The sequence below is a fragment of a genome, unplaced genomic scaffold (assembly GCF_019419815.1).
Source record: "Pyrus x bretschneideri cultivar Hongxiangsu unplaced genomic scaffold, Pyrus_bretschneideri_v1 Contig6, whole genome shotgun sequence".
NCBI lineage: Eukaryota > Viridiplantae > Streptophyta > Magnoliopsida > Rosales > Rosaceae > Pyrus > Pyrus x bretschneideri.
The window spans coordinates 5,838,332-5,861,568 of NW_025999798.1; the positions used below are offsets into that span (position 1 = coordinate 5,838,332).

The 23,237-nt window shown below is 37.0% G+C and overlaps 4 protein-coding genes across 6 annotated transcripts; 1 reads left to right on the forward strand and 3 right to left on the reverse strand.

The window, feature by feature from the left end:
• Nucleotides 1-270: 270 nt before the first annotated feature.
• LOC103944739 (pentatricopeptide repeat-containing protein DOT4, chloroplastic-like) lies at nt 271-1,074 on the reverse strand. The gene has a single exon (XM_009355211.3). It carries the CDS (start codon nt 1,072-1,074, stop codon nt 271-273), a length of 804 nt encoding a protein of 267 aa, XP_009353486.2.
• Nucleotides 1,075-1,144: 70 nt separating this feature from the next.
• Nucleotides 1,145-1,786, reverse strand: LOC125471409 (pentatricopeptide repeat-containing protein At4g25270, chloroplastic-like). Its single transcript, XM_048571733.1, has one exon. It carries the CDS (start codon nt 1,784-1,786, stop codon nt 1,145-1,147), a length of 642 nt encoding a protein of 213 aa, XP_048427690.1.
• A 10,572-nt stretch (nt 1,787-12,358) lies between these two features.
• On the reverse strand, nt 12,359-12,961 carry LOC103944736. The gene has a single exon (XM_009355209.3). The coding sequence runs from the start codon at nt 12,959-12,961 to the stop codon at nt 12,359-12,361; it is 603 nt and encodes a 200-aa protein (XP_009353484.2).
• Nucleotides 12,962-18,402: 5,441 nt separating this feature from the next.
• LOC103944735 lies at nt 18,403-22,384 on the forward strand. 3 transcript variants are annotated; one of them, XM_048571438.1, is made up of 5 exons: nt 18,404-18,760; nt 19,794-20,136; nt 20,878-20,973; nt 21,901-21,979; nt 22,338-22,384. In XM_048571438.1, the coding sequence occupies exons 2-4, from the start codon at nt 19,832-19,834 to the stop codon at nt 21,962-21,964; spliced, it is 465 nt and encodes a 154-aa protein (XP_048427395.1). In that variant the 5' UTR covers nt 18,404-18,760; nt 19,794-19,831; the 3' UTR covers nt 21,965-21,979; nt 22,338-22,384. The 3 variants fall into 3 exon arrangements, with proteins under 3 accessions (XP_048427393.1, XP_048427395.1, XP_048427394.1); XM_048571437.1 differs by lacking the exon at nt 22,338-22,384 and adding an exon at nt 22,186-22,336; XM_048571436.1 differs by lacking the exons at nt 21,901-21,979; nt 22,338-22,384 and having other exon boundaries at nt 18,403-18,760; nt 20,878-21,409.
• The last annotated feature ends 853 nt before the right edge of the window (nt 22,385-23,237 follow it).

The following is a 23,237-nucleotide window of genomic DNA, read 5'->3' on the forward strand; positions in this document are numbered from 1 at the left end:
GTTAATCACCAAAAATCATCACATGTACAATAACCATCCTTAAAATGGTGGAAACAATTTGGGTCCTTGAGTATGATTTCTCGTCCTACCATCCGGGATATAATTTTTGCAGAATCATGGCACCTGCGACACACCCGTAGGTTCTTAGTTACACGTATCGTTGTCCCGGATTGTGTACTGATGAGTCCGAAAGAAATAGCCAGCATTTCACTGTGGCCAGTCGGAACGCACTCGCGCTCTTCATCCACATCATGGAAACTAAAATCCGAATCAGGTCGATCTCCTCCGTCTTCCATTTTCTGCATCAAACACCTGCAACTCCCAGTATATTCCCTGTGATCTTGGGTGCGATACGTCCCCCGTCCCGAACACATGAATTTTGTTTCTGATTTCTGTCCAAGTATAAGCTCTATTAGGTTTCAAACCCAAGTCTGTCATCATTCTTCGAACCTCATCGACCATGTCTCGTTTTGCATTTTCAGCATACCAGTTGGCAAGCAACACATAGTTGTCGGCATTAAGAGGTTCCCAATCACAGAGCTGCTCGATAACCCGCCTTCCCAATTTCAGTTGCCGGTGAATCCTACAGCCGTCTAGCAGTCCTCTCAGTACCTCGGGATCTCCTTCGATCTTTTTATCGGCAATAAAGTTCTTCGCCTCATCAAACAGCCCAGAACGCGATAGAAGAGTTACGAACAAAGCACAATGTGCAACCGTAGGTGTCTTGATGCAGTTGAAGTAAAACTTCCCTTCCTCAACCATGCGTGCTGCAACGCAAGCATGAAGGACAGCGGCATAGGTGATTTCATCGATCTGTATACTCGTTTCCTTTTCCATTTGGCAGAACAAATCTACTCCGATCTTTCCTTGTCCGTGTAAGCTGTACCCTGTTATCATCACAGTCCACGAAACAAGATCTCTGTACTTCAACCTGGCAAAAACTTTTGCAGCTGATTCAATAAATCCCGACTTGACATACATGTCCATAAGAGCATTGAGAACGGTGAGATTCATTCGAATACCATGTCGCAGCAAGAATCCATGGGTCTCTTTGCCATGTTTACCTGCAGACATTCTTGCGCATGCTGGGAGAACACTAGAGACCGAGAGCGGATCAGGTTTCACCCCGTCTCCAATCATCTGCCTAAACAGCTTGAGACCCGTCATTGAAGCCTCCCCTCTTCACATTGGCATGAATCATTTCTGTCCAAGAAATGACATCTTTCTCCGGCATTTGATTGAAAACTGCCCAAGCTTCGTCGACACAGCCAGAGTCCATGTACATTTTCAAGAGGGTATTGCTCACCAACACATCATACTCCAATCCACGTTCCTTGGCAACCCTGTGGACTTTTATTCCGTCAATCAACGATCTCAACATGCCACAGGCACCAGCCGCCGTCGCCACAGCCACAGAATCTATCTGTGCTCCGGACTCCACCATTCTCTCAAACACATGAACCGCCTTGCCGGGTTTACCTTCCGCAATGTACAGTCTGGTCAGCATTGTCCATGAAACAGAGTCCTTAACCAGGGACTTGTCAAACAGCCCTTTCGCGGAGTCCGCGCTGTCGAGACGACCGTACAATTCAATGAGAGCAGCAACCACGTACCGGTCACTCGAGCAGCCGAGCTTGTGAGCGTGGGCATGGAGTTGCTTGCCGAGGGAGAGATCAGCCGAAAGGCGAGAGGCAGACAAGACGCGAGGGAGAGTGTGTCTGTCGGGGCGAACGCCGCGGACGAGCATTTGGTGGTAAGTGGCGAGGGCGTGGTGGAAGTCAGGCATTGGCGATATGGGTCTGGATAAGTCTGTTCCATGCGAAGGTGTCTGAGTGGGGCATTTTGTCGAACACCTTCGTGGTGGGTTTAGCATTTCGGGAGTGCTTGTAGCGGGCGGTGTTGATTGGGTTCTCGGTGACGATCAAGCGCTGGATTTGGGCGGATGGAAGGGCTTCCATTTTCAGTTCAGTCGCACCTAATTCAGCATCGCCCGTACGGATTGGAGCGCAGTTATCGAGGAGGAGTTTCTTTTTCCGGAGAAGATAGGCTTTCCTTTGAGCAGTTAAGTTTGGTCAAATATCAACGACATGTCGTGCTTGTTGTCAGGTCTCAAGTCCTAATAAAGAAACGACACCTTTGGTCGAAGTGCTTTATTCATGGTTTCGGATTTGTGTGATTTGTGAGACGTGATATTTGAGATAAGATATAAAATATAGATGGTTAGATTGTTCAACTACATTATGAAGTGAACTTCAAAAAATGTGTGTCAAACTATATGTTAAAAACGTGTCTCTGAATCTTAACACATTATATATAGGGTTGTGTTATCCACACACCTCTTTTAACTTCTCACACACCTATTGTTAAATTTTTTCTTTGATATTCTTCAATCCATCCGATCCGATGGTCCAAAATTAAAAAGATGTGTGAGAAGTAAAAATGAGTATGTGAATAACACACCACTATACATATATATATATATATATATATATATGTATATGTATGTATATGTTTAAATACATGAATGAAAGCAAACATTAGTGTAAACTACAATCAGGTTACTACTCTTTTCTAAGTTTTTAGGAATAAGTCATTTTTCATTTTTATAAATCACAGCTTCACACAGAAATAATTTATTAAAAACACAGAAGAAATTTTTGCACATTTTCAAAGTGGGATTTGCAAAATGTGGGATTTGCAAATCTATCAGCTGATGTGGATATTTTGATCCATATTAGTTGTTCATATAGATTGTCTCACCGAGTGTGTCAAAAAAATAGATTAGACTAGTGCAATTAAAAATAAACTAAAACGAAAAAGTAAAAACTAGACTATGAACTACATCACACTAAACCTAGGATTAGGAATTGAAGAGAATGTAAAAGACTAGTTGTGTTTGATCAGGGATCCTCTTCACTTATTCTAATCTTGTATTTATAGGGCAACATTAGCCCATGATCGATCATTTGTCTGGCCTCTGAGTCTTGCTCATTTGAAAAACTTTCTTCCGCAGCCACTCTAATCTTGAGATATGATGTATGCGAAATCAACTTATTTTGTAATGTTCATCCATGTTCGGATCGATTCGCCTTGATCCTTGCCTTAGTGAATTTCTCCATGTGCTTATCTCCTCCGGACCTCTTTTAAAAGATCGTGGACCTTCTACTTTGAATCATGAACTTTGATTGCCTTGGATTGGACATCAATTTACTCTTCGGACCTTGGTTCTTGCCAATTTTATATTTTCCAGGCGGAGATCTTCTATAGGTTATTATGGCATTCTTCGTTTCTGGATCACGCGCTTTGACAAACATTTAATGTAGAGAGTTTTAACGAAACACTCTCAGTATTGTTCATTTTTAACGAAAAACTATATTTTACTTTTTTTCTAATACCATTCACTGCAAATTTATTTGTCATTTTTCATTAAAACTAAAGTTTTTTTTATACTTTTTGTTAGTTTTCCTTTTAATTTAAAGCCTTAAGGCTTGACTTGATTTCTAAGATCAATGATGCAGTGGCTACGATGTCATTGACTCATTTTGGTCCAAAACATAGTTCAATTTAACTTAAGTCCTACATTCTCGTATTCGGCTAATTAAACTTCTAGATTAAAGTCCATAATTAATTAGACCGAATAGTGTAAATTCGGGAACAAACACAAACAAAACTAATTCATTGAACCAAATCGATTAGTGGTAAGGCAAACCAGACCGCACACGCCTATAACAAGTATTGACCAAAATAAAATTCAAAAAAATATATTTGACACGTAAATAATGTTCCAACTCTTTCTATTGTCCATGTATCTTTCTGTAGAATTTCTAGAAATACAATCTTGAAGCAAGTGGACTACTTGGCAAACCAATATACCACAATATTTTAACCATTGTACTTTGCATAGCATGTGATCCACACAAAAATATTTGAAGGTCAACAAAGAGTTTGGCAGTCTTGAAGGAAACGGCCGTTATATCGGTCTTGGAAGTAAACTGGCATTAAAATGATAGCCACGGGAACCCCCACGGGGCTCTAGAAAGTACGTAGAAAACAATTCACCTCACCCACTCCCCAGTCAAATAATTTGAATGTCCAGAATGGGCAAAAATAGGTAGGGGTCCAGCTAAAAACTTGTAAAGTAATATACAGTCTAGATTGATGACCGGGCCAACTTTGACCATAGCTCCACTTCATGTCCTTGTTGTTGGAAAATTTAATAATAATATTGTTATATTAAATTTATTAATTGAATGAAAATCAGAAGTGAAGTCTTTTGGTAGAAAGATATGTCTACTTAAATGAAGTGTTGCAACTTTTAAATTTTCATGACTAGTCACATGTTTTTCAAAGAGGCTTCTCATATTCTAATAGGGAATCCCCTTATAATCACCAAAAGAATTTTTCATTGTTTTACATAATCATATATAGAGTGTTCTAAATATTAGAGAGTCACATTGAGTCCACATGAGAGAGTTTTCAACACAATCGTGATTTATAGAGCCTTGTGATTTGGAGTGCTACTATTACAATGACGTGGTCGTTGTATCTTGGGAGACATGCGCCGATCAACCATGAGCATCGTAGTAGGGCGTAAACTTGTCTTAAGAATAAAGTGTCCAACACTTACCTCAATCGTATTTTCTAGGTTTTTCTAATCCGTTATATCATGTTCAGTTAACATTAGTTACTCCATGCATTATTGTGATATATATAATTGCATGAATTATTTCTTGATTTTTCATGTGATTTAATATAGCAATTAGATCCTATTTTTCCAACAATCTTAAGACAAGATAGGTTTGATTGCTATACTTTTGGTCTTGAAAATCAATTGAATATCTGTCTCACGATTTAGATACATGCGTGCGTAGGTAGGTCATTAGAGTGTTCTATAGTTGCTTAATTTTCACATTGGATTATAGGAATATATATTTGTGTATATTTTCTTCATTTGCTTTTAGTCCCTGTGAGTACACTTTGGAAAGTGGAACGATGCTTGTGTCTTAGACTCATGAAAGGTAATGAATATTGTATGTACGTTTGTTCTCTAAAATGTCATTTTGCAATGTTAGTTTTGACACGTAATTTATTTAAACATATGACTTACATTTCTTTGTAGAACTGTTTTGACCTGTGAACCCTTATGATGTATATATGCATCTTTGCATAATGTATTTGTCTACATGGCTGGAAATTGCATCTTTTTGTCAAGTCCAAACTGTTTTAATTCGAACAAATATGTGAAGGAAAGGGATTCCCTCTTTCCAAAAACTTTGGAAAAATAGAAAAGATCGATGATGTCGTTTGAGTGGTATCGATTAGTTGGCTTTGTTGTATATGCGAAAAGCCATATTATAGCAATTGCTGATATTTTCTTTACCGTAAAAGCAAAGATGTAAATGGTGGTGCGTCTTGGACTACAGAAATAAAAATGCATTTTTTGTGGCATGCATACTTGTGTTCCTATATGTGTGAGCGAACACAATCTTTCAAATGGGAAGATGAGTCTCTTGGAAAGTTTCTTGAAAAACATGAATGGAGCATATTCTCATTCATGGAGAAACATATGGTGAAGAGATATTTCACTAGACATGTCTTTGTTCAATTTCCTACCTTTGTGTATGTCCCATACTTTGAAGCCAAGTGGGTGAGACGCAGATCATGGCAGTTTCTCTCGAGGCATGTCAGTTGCCATTAAGGAAATGGCTACCTGTTCAACTATGCAGCTGATGTATTGCGGTTGAATAAGAGAACCGAAATTAATATGCACTTTCAAATGAAAAGGGTCGACTCTTTTATCATAAGAGTTGTGCCGGTTAAAGGAATAGATGCAGATTATGCAGTGATATATATATGGCATGCTTTAGAAGATCCGCTATGAATCATACTAAGTCCAATGAAATTGCAATGCGAGTGATAACAACTCAAGACATGTTTTCTCATTGGAAGGCACATTAGACATAATTGGTTCTAGCATGAGAAGTTTGAAAGTTTAAAGGCTAAAAACAAAAAGTGCTAGCAATGTTTCTCCTAGGAAAGTTCTAGTGAGGGTTTGTAGGCCTGATAAATGAAAATAAACCAAGTGAACATATATATATATATATATATATATATATATATATATATATCTTCATAGGTTCCTATTTCATGAAAAATGAGAAATTGATAGCATTAAATAGCAACCACAATGTGAGGGAATTGTCGGGGTGGCTTAGCTATTTTTGGGAAGTAGGATATACATAAAAAGAATGTAAAAGTTATTTGCGTCTAGAAAGAGATAACGATTATCTCTTATAATTGAAGTTTTAAGGTATTGAAAGGTTGGAGATCTTCTAGCAAATACCTTAAATGTGGGGGATTTTACCCAAGTGTTAGCAAATTACTTATCAAGTTCAAAATACATGTTTGGAGAAATTACGTTGGAAACAACGACTCTCAAAGAAATAATTTCCATGTATGGATATAAAGTTTGTGATGGCCATATAATGAGTAGTCAACCTAGTGGTACCAATTTTTAAAGGTTTGACAAGAGAGTAAGTTGTATCATCGAGGGGAATGGGTTAAAAGCCTAAGTCCTAAGAATCGCCATAGTAGCAACCCAACCTAGTTGACTGAAGATCCCAATGATCTAGGTTCAAAGAGACAACTGAATTGTGGATGATTCAATGGGAGCACTGTGGAGATAATCTTATACCCATGTCCTATGATGAAACAGTGTTATCTGCAGCTTATTTAGGATAAGCTTTGCTTTTAATGATTCCTATACTTGGAAATAACAAGTAGGGTATTGCAGGATACTCTTAATGGGAAGTCACCTATCTTGAGTGAGGAATGGGGCCGTTCCTGTGAGAATTTTTTGAAGGGCTTAGTTCTCTAAAAGCACTCATGAGAAACCAAGAATTGTTGAGGGCCAAAATGAATACAATCGAGCAACCACGGGGTGTCTAGAAGGGTATTGTGTGATTACTATTGTGTTGGTTTACACAAACGGTTGAACAGTTCAAGACATCGCATTCACTGATTAGCCAAGTAAATCCGATACTAATTCACTACGGAAGGTTCAAAGCCAAAAGCCACATATCCCGATGCAGTACTTTTCCTACTGAATTCCTCTCTAGTGTCTCCATTGTCATTTGCACGGTATCGGAGTCAATTTCCATTCATGAGGGGATTGTTGGAAAATTTAATAATATTATTATTATATTAAATTTATTAATTGAATGGAAATTAGAAGTGAATCCTTTTGGTAGAAAGATATGTCTACTTAAATGAAGTGTTGCAACTTTTGACTCTTCATGAATAGTTACATGTTTTCTAAAGAAGTATCTCGCATTCTATAAATAGGGAAGCCCCTATAATCACCAAAAGAACTTTTCATTGTTTTACATAATCATACATAGAGTGTACTAAATATTAGAGAGTTACATTGAGTTCATATAAGAGAGTTTTCAACACAATCGTGATTCATGGAGCCTTGTGATTTGAAGTGCTACTATTACACAGGACATGGTCATTGTATCTTGGGAGATATGCATTAATCAACCATGAGCACCGTAGTGGGGCGTAAACTTGTCTTAAGGACAAAGTGTCCAACACTTGCTCGACCGTATTTTCTAGGTTTTTCTAATTCATTATATCATGTTCATTTAACATTGGTTACTCCATGCATTATTGTGATATATATAATTGCATGAATTATTTCTTGATTTTTCATTTGATTTAATATAGCAATTAGACCCTATTTTTCCAACACTTGCTGGTAAGAGAAATTTTCATTATGACGGGAATGTAGGTGGTACACCATGTGTTTTTATATAAGTGGTGGGAATTTTTTTTTTTTTTTTGAGTTATTAACCATTTAACACACATATCCCACCATTTATATAGTGACACATGGTGTACCACTCAGTGTATCGATCACACTGACAAATCTCTCACTGGTAAGGCTAGCAATTAGATGATGGATATTGGCATTGGCTCAGGTGGTAGATGTTGTGTGCTTCTCACTACCTATTGGCAATTGAGAATTTTCGACAGGTTGTCTAATTTGATTAGATTAGCTTTTATGTTGTAAAGATTCTTAGGTCAGGCAGGTATTCAAATCACTTCATTCGTCCTGTTCAGAGGCGATCTTAAGAAATTAAGAGTCGTAGGTAAGTCTGAATACATATAAAATGTCTATTACTACATCAAATAACATTAAAAATTAATATCAAAAGAACGAAAAGATATAGAAACATTACTTAAATATTACACGTCTTGTATTTTTAGACACAAATGTACTAATTAAGTTTACATAATCTTGTTGGGGCCAAAAAATGTCACACACCAATTCAACCAAGTTTTAAGGCCCAATTGTCATGCAAAGCCTACATTCAAGCTCAAACACATGCTAAGGCACGAGATAGACGAGGAATATATTTACCAACATGCAATGCCACGGTGATTAAGCCAAATATTCACACTATGCTCATGCCTATTCATCACACCATGCTTCCTCAGTCACTATTCATGCTAAGCTTAAGTCACATATTCGGGGTTTGTCAAGTGGATTGTGGTGTGAATGGTTATAGAAGGTTATCGGGCCTACGTGGAATCAGGGACATGGAAGACTTTGAGCTGCTTGGGGGCCGAGAGATCCAAGCTCATACCCTTTGCATTTCACGCAGGCAACATTAAGAGAGAACTAGCCTAGTTTACCCATTTCCCTAGCAAGCCAACCCCCTTAGTTGGTACTGAACTAGATTCCTGCGTTACATGCATGTTAAGCCCAGCAAGTTAGGCATTTAATGTTGATTTTTCCTTCTCGGCCTACACAAACAAATAACGTGTGAAAGCCATGAAGCGTGCTACTAGAAGTGGCGCATGACGAAAGCCGCGCCTTTTGAAGAAGCAAACTAGAGGTCTCAACAATGCAGCTATCTTACACCAAAAGGGGAATAATATGAGAGATTTCCTTGAAGCCTAGAGAAAAACCCTTCACTTACATAAGGAGGGAGAAACCATTACAGAGTGGGACAAGACATATATGGTAGCACAGAGAGTGAATGCAAGGAGAGAACCACCTAGGAAATAAGCCCAGAGAGTTTCATCTAGCCCAGAAACATACTCCAAGCCTCTAGTATCATCATTCATGCAACCTTAGTAATTTCCACAACCTTCCATTGAATATCTCAGCCATTAGAAGCCTTACTATCACCCTAGGAAAGCCCAAAGCATGCAGCTAAGAATGCCATGCAACCATGCAAACCCCTGCTGTCTCATGTAAATTGATAATCTTCTAACTTCCACACCACGCTTCAATTGAGCAAGTCATTATCTTGATCAATCATGTTATCTTCGAGTCGTTAATGCTACCATGAGTATTTCCTAAGACAAGCTAACTCTTTCGAGATATCCCGAGACTTGGTACAAGTCTGCACGAAGGGCGACAATAGGACGTTCTCAAAGCCTAAGTCCACCTCGACCTAAAAGTCCCCCAACAAATCTAATTTTTTAACTAATAAAATAGCTAACTCGTTCAATCTTTCTTGTGATATAGTTTTTTATTCAACTAACTATACAAAACAATTAAATCCTACAAATGTTGTTGCTCAGCTTTATAGGCTATTGTCTTTAGACGAAGACTCAAAGTCTCTAAACTTCTTATTTTAACATACAACTCTCAACGTTGGCCCCTCCGAATTGGCGTGCCTAGTTAGCCGCCTATTCCAACTACCTTCAAGACCGCCCTTGTTCGGTCCAAACAAAAAAAATAAAATAAAATAAAAACCCATGACCCACCACTACCTTGCATCTAAATCCCACCCCTCTTACAACAACCTCATGGCCCACCATCTCCAGGTGTTGGATGGAAGAATTTCTCATTATATTGAGTGAAACTAAGATGATCCCTACATATTTATGGTGAGCTACTTATGTCTATTAATCCTAGAGAAATTTTGGTACAACTATCAGTTTAGGGTAGCTCTTATGTTGGGTGAGACAACAAAAAAAATATAGAATTTCATGTCTTTACAAGAGGTGCCTTACAAATTTAGTGTGAATTATTGGTGCAAGAGAAATTTCGATAGGGCTTACCATATTAGGGCAGCTCTTTCACTAGGTGAGACTGCCAAAAATACAAAGGAGTTTATGTATTTATATGAGGAACCCTTAAGACTTAGAGTGAGTTGTTGGTGCATATTGACATTATAGAAATTTCGATAGGGCTATCATATTAAGGAAACTTTTAAGTAAGATCAGACTAGGTTGGGCTCACCTCGTGTAAGACTTAAAATACAAATAATTGTCTTTGAAAGACATGCCTAACAAATTTAAGGTTAGCACGATAAAATTTTGCATAAAGGTGTCTATTCAGGAAGCTCTTACACTGGTAAAATTAGGCTGAGCATTATCGAATTTCATTCTTAAGTAAGATAGAAAAATATAAGCCTACTCAAAAAATTTCTTCAAAAAAAATTCTTAAAACCATTTCTTAATAACAGTTTTTTATAAGACCCAAAAACTTGTTCAAAATTATTTTTAAATCTTAACAATTAAAGAAATAAGAAAGGGAGAGCGAGTCATAACATATTGGAAGAGAAAGAAGGAAATGATCGGATGAGAGAGCGGAGAAAAAAAGAAGAGGTGAGAGGTGAGAGGTGAGAGAAAAATCATAATAGAAAACTTTCACTGGCAGTTACTGTTTACTGCATATGGTGTGAGCGGAATAACCGCATCTTCAACAACTGCAAGAAACCTCCTACTACAATTTTTTAGTTGATCACCAATATGATTCGGTGTCGATTGTGTACTTTGAAAGTTAACCTTCCACCATTAACATAGGGGTCTTCCATAACTGGAATGTTGTTGCTCCTTAGTCTCTAAGTTGTTTGTTGCCTTTCCCTACGTGGATTAGGCTTTGGTTTTTAGGCTTTCCCTTTTGTTTGCTGGTGCCTTGAATTTTCTTCTTTGCCCAGCTTTCAGTTGTTGTTCTCTTTGGGCTTTTGCCCTTTTAATATATTATTTATTTAACAAAAAAATAAAAAAAATAGGAAGAGATAAGATAGAAAGAAAAAATGAGAGAGAAATGAGTTTAAAAACCGACTTTTTTATGTTTTTCTATAAGCAAGCTAAGTTTTTTAAGTTAGTTTTGCGTTCACTTTTTAAAAATAGTCATACCAAACAAGAATTATTGACTTTAGACTCAAAAATTGTTTTTGAGTTAAAAACATTAGATTCAAACCCTAAAAATCTTATGTTTTTATAAGAGGTGTCTTGTATATAAAAACAACTTACATGGACATGATAAATTGAGTTACACGTGGCGTCTCAGTCAAAGTAGTCAACGTCCTTCTCTTATAAATAACAGGTGTATTTTTGCTCACCATTATCAAAGGTAGTAATGTTTATTACTATATTTATTATTATTTGATAATCTTAAATTTTAAGATTTATGTTTATTTTGTTGCATAAATCTTGAAATAAATAAAGTAATAAGAATCACCATTATTTGTAATGAGCAAAAATATTCTCATAAACGACGCGGATGCATATCAGCTAGATTTTCTCCCATTGGTTCACGTTGCAAATCAAGGATTGGTATGCAAATCACGTCATTCTCATTCATGCAATGCAATTGTAAATTTATTTCCAATTTCCAATTTCCAAACGAGTAGATAGAAAGCTAGGTTACCCATTTTGACTGCTAATTTGTCGATATCCCAATTATCTCAAAAATCTTAAACAACCAAGTTAAAGTTGTCACTGCCAGTTCGTCACCTAGGCCAGCCAGTCCAACTCTGCCAAACCCACCCACGCGCCAGCACCGCTCAACCCTACCAACCCATCTCCCATTACATTTCTGGAAAATCTGCGCAACCCAAGCTCCTCCAACTTGGGTTTATTTTGTACTTAGCAGAATTAGATTCACATCAAAAAACCAACTGATGTGGTAGGAGAGAAACTAATATACAACCGAAAATATGAATTATATGTCGATTGTCGAGTATTATAAGAATACGAAGATATACTTCGATGACAGACAAGCATCTAAAGATTGAAGTAAATCCTGCATCGAATATTCGAAAGAGAATTAATGAAGAGAAATAATTTGACATGTGCGAAGATCATTTCCACGGACTAGTGACACTTGAGAAAATAAAGAAGAAGAATTTAATTTTAATATGATTAGCAAAAAGATGATGATCATTAGGCAAAGGGTGCAATTAGAAAGTAATTGTATTAAGAAAGAAGCATGAAAACAGTCATGTATTTACTAATCAGTATATTCACTTCAATCCAATGAAAATCAAAAGAGGGCCTCCTAATTGACATCTAAATCCTAACAAATCATCAATTAAAACTGCACTAATCATCATTTTCTTGATGATTTAATCTTGATCTTGGCTTTGGAAGAACCATTAGCAGAACTACTCTTTTGCTTCTGAGAAGCCTTGGATGAATTCACCTGAGATTTCTTCTTGCAAGATCTTCTCATCCCAAAAGAAGAAAGCTTTCTTCTCTTCTCCCGAACCTCTCTGATGGGTTCGAGCCTTGGCTTCCACTGCCGCGACCCAACAAGTTGCGTGTAGTCTTTCTGCAGCTGAGCCGTCGTGCAGACCCTGCTCTTGGCCTTCGTCGTCGCCGTGTCCTCCTCCTCATTGAACTTCTTTTCCTCCAGCAGCTGCGATATAAACTCATCCGAAACGCGTATTCTCAAACATCCAGAAGGTGTTTTCTGTATATCGAACGGCTCGCAGCTCGCGGCCTTTCTAAGAAATGCGTTTCTCGACGAGTCTTTGGTGTTGCTGAAGGAAGCAATGGTGACGAACGAAAGTACGGATTGGAAAAACTGCTGGGGGAGGAGAAAGTACTTGTGGCCGAGCTGGAGCTGGTCGTCCTCCGACAGTGCCGGGATCTTCTGCCCGATGTAAAACGTATCGGACCGGCACACTTGGTGTTTCGGAAACTCCGTCATGACTTCCGAAACGTGGATTGGTTGGTGGTAGACCAACACAAGCCCGTCCGATTTGACGAGCTTGATGGTGCCGATCGGGCGGGCTTGGTCTTTGGAACGGAGCCTGCGCGCGAGATATGTGGTGTCTGCCCATTAATTGGAAGCACCACGGCACCATTTGGTGTGCGAAGAACCGCAACTTCATTTGTCAATGAGTGAGATCGGAGAGATGTAATTGGTTGGGAACTTTGAGCATATACGTTGATTGCAGAAAGATGGATGATGATAAGGTGTTTGATTAAATTAGTGAGGGAGCGAAAAGGGTTGTGGCTTTTGGGTATGGTGTGTGGGGCTGAGAAAATTGATTAGAAGCTAACAAGATATGAGGGGGGTTTCTTGGAGTTTATATATAATTTTTAATGGAAACAAGACTATATGGGTTTGAATGGAATGTGTACATGTCTCTATACAATAGTAAAATATATTATGGTTTATTTTAATTCCAACATTATTTTAATTTAATCCAAAATCATCCAAAGGAAATTTAGAACTAAATGTAGAGAGAAAGTATATCTTGATTAAGCTGTAGGCAATGTTTAAAAATCAATATCAGTGGAAATATAAATATGTAAATTTGTGAAAGTATCGACAGATATATCGATATTAGTTATTCTCGATGGAAATAATGAAAATTTGCTCAAAAACATGAAATTTAAAGTAAATCTTTAAGGAATGTTATCTGACAATTTGTTGATATTTACTTATATGATGGAAATATCGACAAAATCTATCGGATTTAGCCGGAATTTAAGAGTTTCTGTAATATGGGTGAAGTCTAAATTTCACTCCACTTTTTATATATTTATCCGATTTTTTTATATTTTCACAGAAATATCAACCATATCGAAGACATTTCAAACATTAGATATTCAGAATATATACGGTTCAAGTGAGGAGTAATCCTTATTTTAGCTTCTGTCCTAAGATACAAAAATATATATAAATTTTCATTCATATAACGTTCAATCATTAACACGAAATGGCACGAGTGCATTCGTACAAGTTTTCCAATTAGACAGCTTGGATTTTAGAGGACTGAAGACTGGGGGGAGGGAGAGAGGGAGAGGGAGAGAGAGAGAGAGAAGAGGAGGAGGGGGTGGGGACGCAATAGACCCGGGTAAAGCTTTGCTTTCTACTTTTATTTATTTTTAATTTGAAAGTTTGACACTTTGGTTTGACTGCAATTTCTTCTCGAACGCCAATTGAGGCCTAGTTTTTAAATCCCAGATCCCGCCTTTTATTTATGAAATAATATGCGGTCCAAACTCCAAACCCCACCCTTAAATTAAAGAACTTTAACGAAAAATTTCGGTACTGTTCATTTTAACGAAAATCATATTTTTACATTAAAAAATCAATCTTGGTACCATTCAATTTACCCTTATTTTATCGTTATCGTTAAAACTCAAATTTTCAAATCATTTTTATTAATTTGCCTCTTAAATTACTCACATTTTTTTGTATTGAATAAATCGGTTTTTTTTTTTTTGGTCAAGGTAGATTTTATAAGATTAAATGTTAGATTAATTAATGACAGAGTTTGAACTCACACCGTCGTATAAAAGCTCAACATCTTTTCACTAATGTATTAAGGGACTACTTGCAAAATAATCGGCTTTGAGAAAAATAATTTAGTGTAGATACTAAATAGTAATTTGGCAGGATATGCTCTATACTATTCCATATGCGGCCATGCTCGATTCATAATTTTATCCTTATATTTGGCACGATATGCATGAGAGGGAACACCAACTTATTGTAGTCAGAAGAGCCGGATGAGCACATAAAATTATTATAGAGAGAAAAGGAACGAAGATGTATACATACGGTTCGACGTGCGTCATCTACGAATTTCAGTCCGTAGTAAGTTGGTCAACACAATGTGTGTTTTTATTTTTTATTTTCTTTTCGTGGATAAGATAAGAGTATTAGTTTAGAATATTCTTGCGTTGAAATAAGAAACCAAGACTAGAGTACCAAATATTGAAATCTTTATTTTATATATTTTTTGTTGAGTACGAGAAAAAGAATATATCCGTAATTTCTGTGGGACTGGTGCTTTATGCTTTGCATGGTATAAGGGAAGGGTGAGAGGAGAGGAGAATGCATTTCCCGGTGGACGTAAGAGTAACAACACCCAAGACGTGACGCACACACTACCATTCCCAACTTCCATGATCTTAAGATTCTTATTCTATCTAATAATGAATTGAAATAATATTTCCGCTTTTCTGATTGGCCTATTTGGTCTTGATTGGTCCCATTTGTAGGAAAGGGATCCTTTCTGGATCACTTCTTTCCTAATCCATCAAGTCTGGAGATCTGAACCATTGGATCAAATTTCAGCAGTTTGAATCTCTAAACTTGGTGGATTTGGAGGAAGGGATCCGGATAGGATCCCTTTCCCCATTTGTATTAGTCAATTGTGCCAAAAATATGAGATAACCAATAGTTCATGGAGAGTTCCACTTTTAAGAGTGTCTCTTTAGCATCTCTCTTGTGCGTATCTTTAAATATTATATTTTAGATAATGTTAGGGAGACTAAATTTTTAAACCAAATTTTGTAAACCAAGTGATATGGACGTTGATGATTGAATTATTACTTAAATGTTGATTCACGTGTTTATTTCCTATTAGCGACACAACATTTCGTTTACAAATTTGGTCATTGAGATTGACATAACTCCTCACTTTGGTCTCTAAAATTAAAAATCAATAAAAAATGGTCTCTGACTTCGTCCACCACCAATCATTTTGGTCCTTTATGATAAATTGTGATAAATTTGGACCAAAATGACAAAAATACTTAGCCAAAATGATTTGAGCAAAAATTGAGGGTATTTTTTTTTTATCATTTTATCATTGTTTAATGGAGATTTTTGTACGAAATGACCAAAACGATTGATGGTGAACAAACTCAAGAATAACTTTTATCAATTTTAAATCTCATGACCATTTTGACTAAAAAGTTTATTTGTACGGAATGACCAAAACGATTGATGGTGAACAAACTCAAGAATAACTTTTATCAATTTTAAATTTCATGACCATTTTGACTAAAAAGTTTACTTTTAATATATGTGCAGATTGTAGAGAGTGTAATGGAATAGGATTTTATCTCCTGCTATTCTCATCACCTCCCCAAACTCAGGGATAACTTTTATCAATTTTAAATCTCATGACCATTTTGACTAAAAAGTTTACTTTTAATATCTGTGCAGATTGTAGAGTGTGTAATGGAATAGGATTTTATCTCCTGCTATTCTCATCACCTCCCCTCACCTCCTCTCACACTTTGTCTTTTGTCTTATTGTCTATATTAAAAAATCAAAATAAGATATTAACATGACTTAATCGTAACCATTCAAATAAAATAAGAAAAAAGGGAGAGAATCCTCCTTTGAGTATAATCCCACATCGGCTAATTTTATGCTTGCATTAGAGTTCAAAAATGATTTTTATAAACATTTGTAGTCAGAAGAGATTATCACGTGTTAAATTCAAACGACTACATCTTATCAGTTTGGGTTGTTGTGGAGAGTGATTCTACGCTTCCTATTGCTGCTATCAACAACTATTTCTGGGGTTTGTTCGAGTTTGGTTTGCTAGCGGAGGATGTCAGGTCTGTGGCGGAGTTGGTTTCTCCGGTCCAGTTTGTGCATGTGCCAAGAACTTATAATGGAGTTGCCCATAGATTAGCTAAGTTTGCCATTTCCATTGGTAATGAATTTGTATGGTTAGAGGATCCTCCTGATCTCATTCAGGACCTCCTCAGCTATGATCTTATGTAATGCGTTGGTTATCAATAAAATATCGCACTTACTTCATAAATATATATGCGACGTACACATGGTTAGACAATATTTTAAGAAAATGGTAGCACTTCGATAAAAATATATGCACGCTTGTTCAAATTTGTATCCAGAGGAGTATTACTTTAACCAACACACTGCTGGATTGTGGATTCCCCTTTCAGCTACCTCCATATAACTTAGAATTAAAATTTGCGTACGACAAGGATTAGTGTTTCTTTGTTGGCATTTGGCATGCACTCAACTGTGAAAACTTCAACAAAATTCTGAAGATGTACTTTGCTTGAAGTATAAACTATCCACACTACAAGGAATTCTTAAACCTTACCTACTTTCGCAGGCGACACTTGATCGTCGTGACAAAAAATAATCATATTTAAGTCTAGTGTGGGCTCGATTCTCACCAATTTCTCTCCCTCTAATAATTAACTATTTAACTTACTAATCGTACGTATTTTCTTGTATTGTCACATTCTCGTCTTACTTAGAGAAGCTTGTCAATGAGAATTTGACAAAAATAAAGTATTCCAATCTTATCATGTGCTGCAAACTTAAACTATCAGTTGCATGGTGGTGCTTCTCTTACTATGCCTTCATCTTTTCCTCACGCGCTATAGATTTTTTACAAATTTGGTGCTTTCACCAATGAAACATAACAAACTACTCTGCAAATGTCAAGTTTAACAAAACTTACCTGTTTTGATTAAAAATGAACCAAAACTCAGGTATCACTCGGTCTATAACACTCTATATTTAACTATCTATCTCCTCACATGACATGAAAATTCTTAATCATCATATGTTTATGATTTTAGAGCTCGCTTGTCTTGTATTATAATTAAAGTCTCTCCTCAACTTGCAAGTCAAGCAAAGTTGGCAAGGCCTGCGTTCCAGCCTGCATTTCCAAAATTGTCCGTGCAGAATTTTGCACTAAAACAATGTCAATATAGGTGTCTCAACCCACCAGAAGAAACACTTCTGTTTCATTTTGTTAGCGTAAAAGTATACATCGACAAGTTTGATGGAACAAGAAGTACGACCCAGCTAAACATTAGAAACCTTCACCCATAACAAATAATTAATATTAGAAAAGATAAGAGATAATTAATAAACTAACATGGGGTGTCAATAGAGATATTGAAATTCAATTTTGCTATTGTGATTTTGGTTTTTAATTTTAATTTTTTCTAAATTGAGTCAATATACAACTTCTCATGGTGTTATCTTGGTGGATCCAACTATTTTATTTTGATTTTACATATATAAAGGAAGAGCTTTTGGTATTACCAGAATATATTCTTATTTTCACATACGAATTTACAACACTTGTCACATGATTGGAACATACTTTTAATTTCTACGTATGAGTTTATAATACTTATCACGTGAACTCATAAATATAAATAAGTATAAACTACTGACGTATGATTTACAACACTTATCACGTGAACTTACAAATATAAATAAGTATAAATCTCCAGACAGTATGTCAAACTTTCTACATGAAAGTCTTTTGATACAATGAACCAAATACTATGTGCGGGGAGATTGTTTTGAAGCTTAATAAGAAGGAAGTTGTCGTTGAGTCACGCAAATGCACACTAGCATTACCACACATACAAAAGCTTCATCAACATCTCATCCACCAATCCGGTCTCGTCCGCTTTGGAAAAACACAGTACAAAAGTACAACCATAAAACGAAACGTGCTGAATATCATTTGTTTTTCTTCAAGTGGATCGATCATTCTGTCTTTGACCAGGCTAGCCGAGTGGAAACGAGCGTGTTCGGATGTTCTAGTTGAAGGAAAAGTACTCATCACTTAGGTGTTCAAGGAAAAGGACCGAAAGCCAAGTCGAGCAAATTGGTAAGTACGACACATGTCGGTGTCAATTGCCTGACCAGTTTACCAGAGCACTCCCACCCATTTGCCATTGTTCAGGCAAGGTCAGTCGATGATATTTACTATTTATTCTCAAAAGCAATTGTCTTTGTGCGTTCTATCCGTTTTGCCGTTGTCATGACGAAACATTATACAAATTCGAAACTCTTTAGTAAATCTAAATATGAAAAAAATATCACATTCATTAAATAAAATTGGAAAATGAGAATAATTAAGGGCGAATTTTAATTGTTCCGATTGTTTTCCAGAAATCAAATGTTTTTTTTTTCTTTTAAAAATGACATTCTTAAAATATTTTTTTTTAAATTTTAAAAAAGGGGACAACTGGTGGCAAATCACAATTATCCACCCCTTTCGGGGCCCGGGAAGATTCACAAAGACATTTCAGCCTCCCCCTGGCCACAAGTCTGGCTTCTACACTAGCAGCGGATTTCGAACTCGAGACCTCCAATTTTTAGTTTTAAGAAAGCCTCATAATTCACCATTTACCACTGAACCACCAGCTCGTGGTTTTTTTCTTAAAATATTTTTAATTACATGGAAGTTGGAAGGGAGGAAGCCATGAATCATGGGGGAAAATGTAATGGGAGTGATATCCATTAGTCTCCTTTACTTGATTTGATTATTAACTTTTTAGGTAATGGATTATGATTTTTAAGGTGAAGTTAACAGAAAATTCTTTCATGCTACGAGTATTGGATGCCATAGATTCATTTGAATTATTTCTTTTATTGTGGTCCTATAAATCCCGACCATCTAATGCTCATAACCTTTAATGCTACGTAGCATGAAAGTGAAAGCCGAAGTTCATCTTTCTTTTATTTCAATACTAATGTTTTAGCAGCGGAAGGAAGTCAAGAATAAAAATAATTCCAACTTCGATTGCATATAAGTAAACCCGTCATTAGTGCATAAAAGCCTTGGATTATAGATTGTGTTGTAAAAAAAATATTATAGAAGACAGTGAAGCCAAAGCCCAAAAAACCCAAAAAGAAAGTGGCCCAAATATGATGCATTAGCCTTCATGAAACTGCGTCCGGCCCATCAGGACTGATCTGAGTATTCCGTATCCCGCAGAGAGAGAGATAGTTGACGAGAGTAGGGAAGAAAGGAAAATGGCGAAGAGGTGGTGGACAGTCGGAGCTGCGGTGGCGATAATCGGAACAGGGAGGGAGCTGAGCAAGCACTACGGGTTGGACAAGGACGCTTTGCTCAAGGTGTTTTCTGAATTGTCCGATCGGCTGGGAGTATGGGCGATCCCACTGTACGTTGCGATCCACACTCTCACTCTCGCTCTCTGCCTACCCTACGCCGTCTTCTTCGAGGCCGCCGCTTCTATGCTCTTCGGCTTCTTCCCGGCTATCCTCTGCGTCTTTGCCGCCAAGCTGCTCGGCGCTTCCCTCTCGTTCTGGATTGGCAGGTATTACTCAAATTTTAATGCTTTCCCTTTTCGTTTGAGCAATTTGACAAATGATTTGGGTAACTTAGTCTCCCTTTAATCTAAATATGGAGAATATCACTCTATTATTTGGTAACTGATAGACATTAGACACTGGACAGTGATCATTTTCCAATTACTGTGAAGCAAAGTTTATGCAAGTTTTATGCTTTTTCTTGTTGTGATGGGTGAACGGTGAAAACTTTATTGCAAAATTACAATTGGAATCACCCCAGCACAAAATGACTAATACCCTTTTCACTATTTAGTGAGAATGCTGGGATACTTATGATTCCGTAGAGGTGGCTCTAAGCTTCTAAGTAATAGAGGATTGGATGTAGTTAAAATTGTTAGCTTTATGTTGAGTTGTCCACCCCATCCGTTGAGAGAATCAGGTTCGATTTTGAGTGAGGACAGGTTTGTTTTGAATTTTGATTTAGATGAGGGCCTACGCAAGAGAATTAACTTCCCTGCTGCAATGGGGAATGCATATTAATACCTTGAAGAGGTATCAATACCATTCATAGCATGACCAAAATAACGGGAGGTGTGCTAATATGTAAGCAGCACCTCACATTCTTCATATGACAACTGAGCCGATCAACTCTAATTGCCCCCGTGCCAGTTTGTTGGGATTATGCTCTGTTAATTAGGTTGCAGTTTAAATTTGAGTGTTTTCAGCGATTGGTTCTAGGTACTGCTTTAATGTTGTGCGATTTGCAGGTTAATATTCAAGAGCTCAAGTTCAGCAATGGACTGGGTCCAGAAGAATAAGTACTTCAATGTCCTATCAAGAGGAGTTGAGCGAGATGGTTGGAGGTTTGTCCTACTTGCCCGGTTCTCGCCGATGCCATCTTACATTATAAATTACGCCCTTGCTGCTACAAAAGTTCGGTTTGTTGTGGATTTTCTGCTGCCAACAGTTATTGGATGCATGCCAATGATTTTACAAAACACATCCATTGGCAGCCTGGCTGGTGCTGCTGTTTCTTCGGCATCTGGCTCTCAGAAATCACAAATTTGGTCGTACCTTTTTCCTCTACTAGGAATTGTGTCAAGCATTCTTATTTCCTTGAGAATTAAGAAGTACTCTACTGAAAATTTAGTGGCTAAATCATCTCCAAGTCACGACTCTAGTAACATAGTTAGCTCTAATGACAAGGACCTGAAAAAGGGTCAGTAATAGATTTGTAAACCCTAAATTTGGTAGAATGTTACCATTTTCTGCTGCTGATGCAAGTTTTGCTGTTGAGGTTCCTCGTTGTTGTTATCTGCAATCTGCGTTGTTGGATGATATGCTATTTTATTTTTTCCATTAGGTCCTCCATTCTTCCCTAGCCTACTCTAATCAAATTGTGGAGTTTCTTGAAAACTAAGCAAATGCATGTTGAGGTAGTAGGTAGGTACTGTAGGGAAGACAGTTGGATGGTCCCATTTTTTACCGAAAATTGGTTAGTTAATTATACTTATACAAGTAATTTTGTGATTAGCTCAAAGTTCCTATGTTCTCATGCATGCTATAAACTGAAAGTGGTTTACGTAGCAAGATGAAGGTACCATTACAATTGTTATTGCAAAGCTGAAAGATCTTGTGGAATAAATGATGGCTGTGTATTGTTGTTGCTATTTTCTGTTGTGATAGTAGAACTGTAGAAGTCTTTTTGTTGTCAAGTCTGGGAAGTTTCCGTTATACCTTTCTTTGGTTTAGTGACACTAAATGCTGAATAATGATTTTGTCTGAGGCAGCAAGTACTTGTGCACGTTGACTCTGTGCGTTATATGGCACGTCAAGGGCCAATTACATCGATGATGTGAAACGAACAAGGTATGTTTCTAATGCCACTGTTACTAATGCACTGATCGTAGCATTTCTTTCTTTTTGCTGTTTAGCCATAATGTGCATTTAGAATTTGCTGATGTTCATTCAAATGATGGTTTATGTTGATTTTAAGGTTGGGGTAGGGTATGATTCGTATTTGTCATAGAATTAAGGTACTGATTACAACTGTTAATCTCCGCGCACACACGCAGACGCACATAGACATGCTGCAATAAAGATACGAGGCTTCAGGATTGAAGATCGTTGACTTTACTTTTTAGCATGAGTCTTAATGTGATCAAAATTGTTGTTTCATATATTATCATTAACCCCCCCTGAAATTCAAACACGGGTTTCTTTCTAGTTTGTCTTGTGGGTCAAAAGGGCAATTCAAAGCATTAGCTCTTGGAATTTGAAGATCATGAATGATATCTTTTATGTATGTCAAGCCGATAGATATTCCTTTTGAAATATATGCAGAGGAATGGTAAGGAGACTGATTGCATAATATTTTATAATGTTGGCACGGAAATTAACATTAAACTGTAAAACGACAGATTGTACAAAGTTCCACTTTGAGAGTCTCCATAACATTTCTCATATATGATGTGGAAAATGAGGAATTTTAGCTACCTTCTCTATTTGATTTTCCCTACTTGCCTTTTCCTTTCATTGTGTGATATATGGCATCCACTAACTTGAAACTCAGTATTTAATGTGTATGAAAATTGAAAATTACTTTTCCATACATCCCCGCACATATCAAATATAACTCATTCTTGTTTTTATCCTTAATAATAACTTTTATTTTTATTCTTCCTAATAAAAGCTATTAGTATTAAAGAATAAAAGAAAATTGAGTTATATTTGATTTATGAGGGGTATGCATGGAAAATAAATTTTTAATTTTCAAACACATTAAATTCTTAGTTTTAAGTTATAGTGGAAGCCACATGTCATACGACAAATAAGAAAGGTAAGTGGAGAAAATCAAACGGTGAAGGTAGCTAGCATTCCTTGTGAAAAATTCAGCTCCTACCATTATTTAACAACACCAAACCCACGTGTTGAAACACACAATGCCAACTTGCCATTTCAAAATGGTATTTCATACAAAATCCATGTGCTCTACCAAATTGACTTCCTAGAGACACGTCCGGCGCCCGCACGTGTCAGCTCTCTCATGCAGAGTGGGATCCACACGGAGGCCTCGCTTCGTATGACTAAGTTGACGCAGCAGCGGTCGACAAGTCCACACGGAGGC

What these genes read in the sequence shown, in the direction of transcription:
- LOC103944736 (XM_009355209.3), bottom strand. Translation starts at nt 12,961, where the DNA reads ATGACGGAGTTTCCGAAACACCAAGTGTGCCGGTCCGATACGTTTTAC.
- LOC103944735 (XM_048571436.1), top strand. Translation starts at nt 19,832, where the DNA reads ATGGCGAAGAGGTGGTGGACAGTCGGAGCTGCGGTGGCGATAATCGGA. An exon ending in CTCTCGTTCTGGATTGGCAG is followed by an intron (nt 20,137 to 20,877) that starts GTATTACTCAAA and finishes TGCGATTTGCAG; the next exon opens with GTTAATATTCAAGAGCTCAA.
- LOC125471409 (XM_048571733.1), bottom strand. Translation starts at nt 1,786, where the DNA reads ATGCCTGACTTCCACCACGCCCTCGCCACTTACCACCAAATGCTCGTC.
- LOC103944739 (XM_009355211.3), bottom strand. Translation starts at nt 1,074, where the DNA reads ATGTCTGCAGGTAAACATGGCAAAGAGACCCATGGATTCTTGCTGCGA.